This window comes from Chiloscyllium plagiosum, unplaced genomic scaffold (assembly GCF_037043375.1).
Source record: "Chiloscyllium plagiosum isolate Xiang-an unplaced genomic scaffold, Cpla_swu_hap1 HiC_scaffold_27, whole genome shotgun sequence".
NCBI classification, from domain to species: domain Eukaryota; kingdom Metazoa; phylum Chordata; class Chondrichthyes; order Orectolobiformes; family Hemiscylliidae; genus Chiloscyllium; species Chiloscyllium plagiosum.
In genome coordinates, this window is record NW_028270165.1 from 31,084,631 (window position 1) to 31,088,872 (window position 4,242).

The following is a 4,242-nucleotide window of genomic DNA, read 5'->3' on the forward strand; positions in this document are numbered from 1 at the left end:
CTTAAACATTCCAGCTCTCAACTTGAAAGCGTGGCCTCTCGTTATTGAATCCTTCACCTTGGAAAAAAGCTCGTCTCTATCCACCCTGTCTATACCCTTCATGATTTTTTAAAACCTCAATCTCCTTTTCTCAACCTCTCTTCATAGCTAGCACCTTCCATACCAGGCAACATCCTTGTAAACCTTCTCTGCACCCTCTCCAAAGCGTCCACATCCTTTTGGTAATGTGGTGACCAGAACTGTACACAGTATTCTAAATGCGGCCGAACCAATGTCTTGTACAATTTTAACATTCATTTAAATTCCAGAAATGTTTCCATCCAATGAGGCCAAAAAACAAACAAACAGCAAGTGCTCAAAAGAAAACTCAGGCATGGCAGAATTTGTGAAATGGAAAACAGTTAACATTTTGAGTTGAATATCTCTCATCTTCAGAACACAGAGAGCTGATGCACTTTGAGAAGCAATGGAGAGAGGGATTACATGCTGAATTCCACCACCATTCATGGCTGCATGTGGCAGGATGATAGAGCTCAGATCTGATTGGTTGGTCTACCTGGAATGCACTCTATTGAACCAGGGTTGACCCCCCCCACCCCCCTTCCCCACTTGTTGGTAAAGGTTGAGTTGGGGATAAGCCAGGCCGTGAGGTTACAGATTGCGCTGGAGTAGAATTCTGCTGCTGTTGATGGCCCACCAGCGTCTCCTGTCTTGAATTGCTAGATCTGTTCAAAGTCTGTCCCACTTAGCACTGTGATAGTGTCACGCAACACGACGGAGGGTATTCTCTGACTCTACAAGGACTGTGCCGTGGTCACTCTCACCAATACTGCGGCACGGTGGCACAGTGGTTAGCACTGCTGCCTCACAGCGCCAGAGACCCGGGTTCAATTCCCGCCTCAGGCGACTGACTGGAGTTTGCACGTTCTCCCAGTGTCTGCGTGGGTTTCCTCCGGGTGCTCCGGTTTCCTCCCACAGTCCAAAGATGTGCAGGTCAGGTGAATTGGCCATACTAAATTGCCCGTAGTGTTAGGTAAGGGGTAAATGTAGGGGTATGGGTGGGTTGCGCTTCGGCGGGTCGGTGTAGACTTGTTGGGCCGAAGGGCCTGTTTCCACACCGTAATCTAATCTAATCTAATACTATTGTGGACAGATGCATCTGCAACCATCAGATTGGTGACCTCAACTTTATATCAGAAGATGACGGAGATTGTTCAAGGTCAGACATCCCAGCTCCACAATATCTCTGCAGGAATTCCTTACGATAGTGTCCTAGGCCCAACCACCTGCAGCTGTTTCATCAAAGACTTTCCCTACATCATAAGGTCAAAAGTGGGGATGTTCAGTGAAGATTGCAAAATGTTCAGCACCATTTGTGATTCCTCAGATACTGAAGCAGTCCCTCGTCAAACGCAATAAGATCTGGACAACATCCGGGCATGGGCTAACAAGTGGCAAGTAATATTCACACCACACAAATGCCAGAAATGCCAATCTCCAATAACAGACACCTAATCACTGCACCTTAACATTCAATGGTGTTCCATTACTGAATTCTCCCACTGTCAACATCCTTGGGGTTACCATTGAACAGAGACTCAAATAGACTTGTCACATAAACAGTGACTACAAGAAAAGGCTAGGAAAACAGTGGCAAATAACTCACCTCCTGACATCCCAAAGCCTACCTGCCATTTATAAAGGCATAAGGATGAGCAAATGATTCCCACTTGCCTGGATAGGTGCAGCTCCAACATCACAAGACGCTTGCCACCATCCAGGATAAAGCAACCCATTTGAGTGGCACCACATCTGCTTGCTCCACCACCAACACTCAATACACACTGGCACTACTATCCACAAGCAGCACTGCAGAAATTCACCAAAGATCCTAAGAGAGCATTTTCCAAACCCATGGGTGCTTCAGTCTAGAGAGACAAGGGCAGCAAAAACATGGGAATGCCATCACCTGCAAGCTCGCCTCCAAGCCACTCACCATCCTGACTTGGAACTATGATCACCATTCCTTCAATGTCGCTGGGTCAAAGTAATGGAGTTCCCTTTCCAAGGGCATTGTGTGTCAGCCCACAGCACGTGGACTGCAGTGGTTCAAGACGACAGGTCACCACCACCACCACCTTCTCAAGGGCAACTAGGGACAGGCAATAAAATGCTGGCCAGCTAGCCAGGTTCACGTCTGACAAGTGCATTTAAAACTGAAGACATCAAGAGTGTGTGCAGAGACAGACAGACCTGGAGGATAATGCGCACTAATCTTTGAAAATGACAGAACATGCCGAAAGAGCAATTAGTGAAACACATGGAATGTAAATAGAGGTAACAAAAATAAATGCAAGGAAAAGATTCTGACCTTTACAAAGCTCTGGCTAAGTCATAAGTCACGTATTGCACCCAATTCTCATTGTGATATTTCATGAAGGATGCAAGGATTGTTCACAGGATGCAGAGGTGATTTACCACCATGGGTTATAGACAGAAGAATTGTAGTTACAGGATTGGTTTGCAGAAAAGGCTATTTTTCTTGAAGGAAAAGACATCAGTGGAGTTTTGTTAGATCTGTACAAGACTATAGCCTAGATAAAGAAAAAGCCATAAATATTAGGTGACACAGACTTAAGGTTTTTGGGAATGAGGTAGACAGGCAAGTGTTTTTGTCAACTCGCTGCCTATGAGAATGACAGAAGGAGAGATGATCATTCGTTAATAAAGGAAATAAACTTGCAAGGCTTCGGGAATAGAGCGAGAAATGAGACATGTGGGAGTCATTTTGAAGGGATGAATATCTTTTAGTTCACAGACCTGAAACGTTGACCCAGTTTCTGCTTCCACAGAAGCAGACTCCATTCCTAATGAAGGGCTTGTGTCTCAAAGGTCAATTCTCCTGCTCCTCGGATGCTGTCTGACAGGCTGTGCTTTTGCAGCACCACACTCTTCGACCCGGATCTCCAGTTCTCTTTTTTTTCCCCCCACAGAAGCTGTCTGACCTGCTCAGTGCCTCCAACATGGCCAATCTGTGACCTGTTGCTCATCAATCCCTTATATTTAAACTTCAGACTAACCAACGAGTGTTTCTTCATTCACTCCTGAAAGCTCAGGCCACGAGGAGTCTTTTTCTTTATATACTTGCTGGACCCTTTCTAATAAATTTAACCCATGGAGGTGAGATGTCATTCATGCTCCCTGAGGCTATTTCTCCCTCCTCAGGGAACTGAACGCGCAACTACAGGGGTGGTCTCAGCAGGACTGTGAAAATCTGGAAGCATTTCTAGCCCCGAAACGTACCTGAAATCTTTTGCAACAGACGGATGAGTTTCGTTCCCCAACGACTGATGATATTCAGGCTCAGGTGAAACAAATGACATTGTCAGATCGTTCTCATTTTATACGCCTGTTTTAAAAAAAAACGGTGGTTACAAAGGAGAACAAAAAAAACTCTCAGAAAACACACAGACAACATTTCTCTTGGTTAGAGCTGATTGTGTGCAAGTCCCTCCCAGATGACCCACTTTCAAAAGACAGCTGCGCATGCACCCCGTCGTACCTTTCCTGTATAAAGATGGCTATCACGCATGCACCCTGTCGTACCTTTCCTGTATAAAGATGGCTGTCGCGCATGCACCCTGTCGTACCTTTCCTGTATAAAGATGGCTGTCGCGCATGCACCCTGTCGTACCTTTCCTGTATAAAGATGGCTGTCGCGCATGCACCCTGTCGTACCTTTCCTGTATAAAGATGGCTGTCGCGCATGCACCCTGTCGTACCTTGCCTGTATAAAGATGGCTATTGCGCATGCGTCCCACCGATCATAGTTCCCAATTGAGATGGCGGCGGTAACCGGAGCCGATCATCGCGTGACGCCCTCAACCTGTTTGCTGAGAACGCGTCACCGGTAGATTCTCACTTCTCATCTCTCTCTCTCTCTCTCTGGAGGTAGGCACTGGGTATTTACGAGACCTTCGGGTCCAATGTATCACCCTCTGCGCTGCGCCGCCCCACATCTGACAACTTCTTCAACAGACACGCGCGACCGACGGTTGATCACGTGCCGTATGGCTAATCCCGCCTTTCGCTCACTCCGATTGGTTGGCGGACGCGCCCGGGGCGTGAGGTAGGTGGGGGCACGTCCAGTTCTTCTATTGGTCTCTCCTGGCCGTCAATCATTCGCCGCAGCTCGCCCCTCCCTGCGCAGTGGCGGGCCAGCTGGCAGTGATTTGAAGAGCG

General features: G+C 47.3%; 1 protein-coding gene across 1 annotated transcript in view; it reads right to left on the reverse strand.

Moving 5' to 3' along the window:
* The window catches only part of LOC122543504 (uncharacterized), a 93,530-nt gene that overhangs the window by 18,624 nt on the left and 70,664 nt on the right, over positions 1–4,242 (reverse strand). Inside the window, exon 3 of the mRNA XM_087974278.1 lies at positions 85–89. Coding sequence (XP_087830404.1) covers positions 85–89 — 5 coding nt within the window. The remainder of the gene's footprint in view (positions 1–84; positions 90–4,242) is intronic.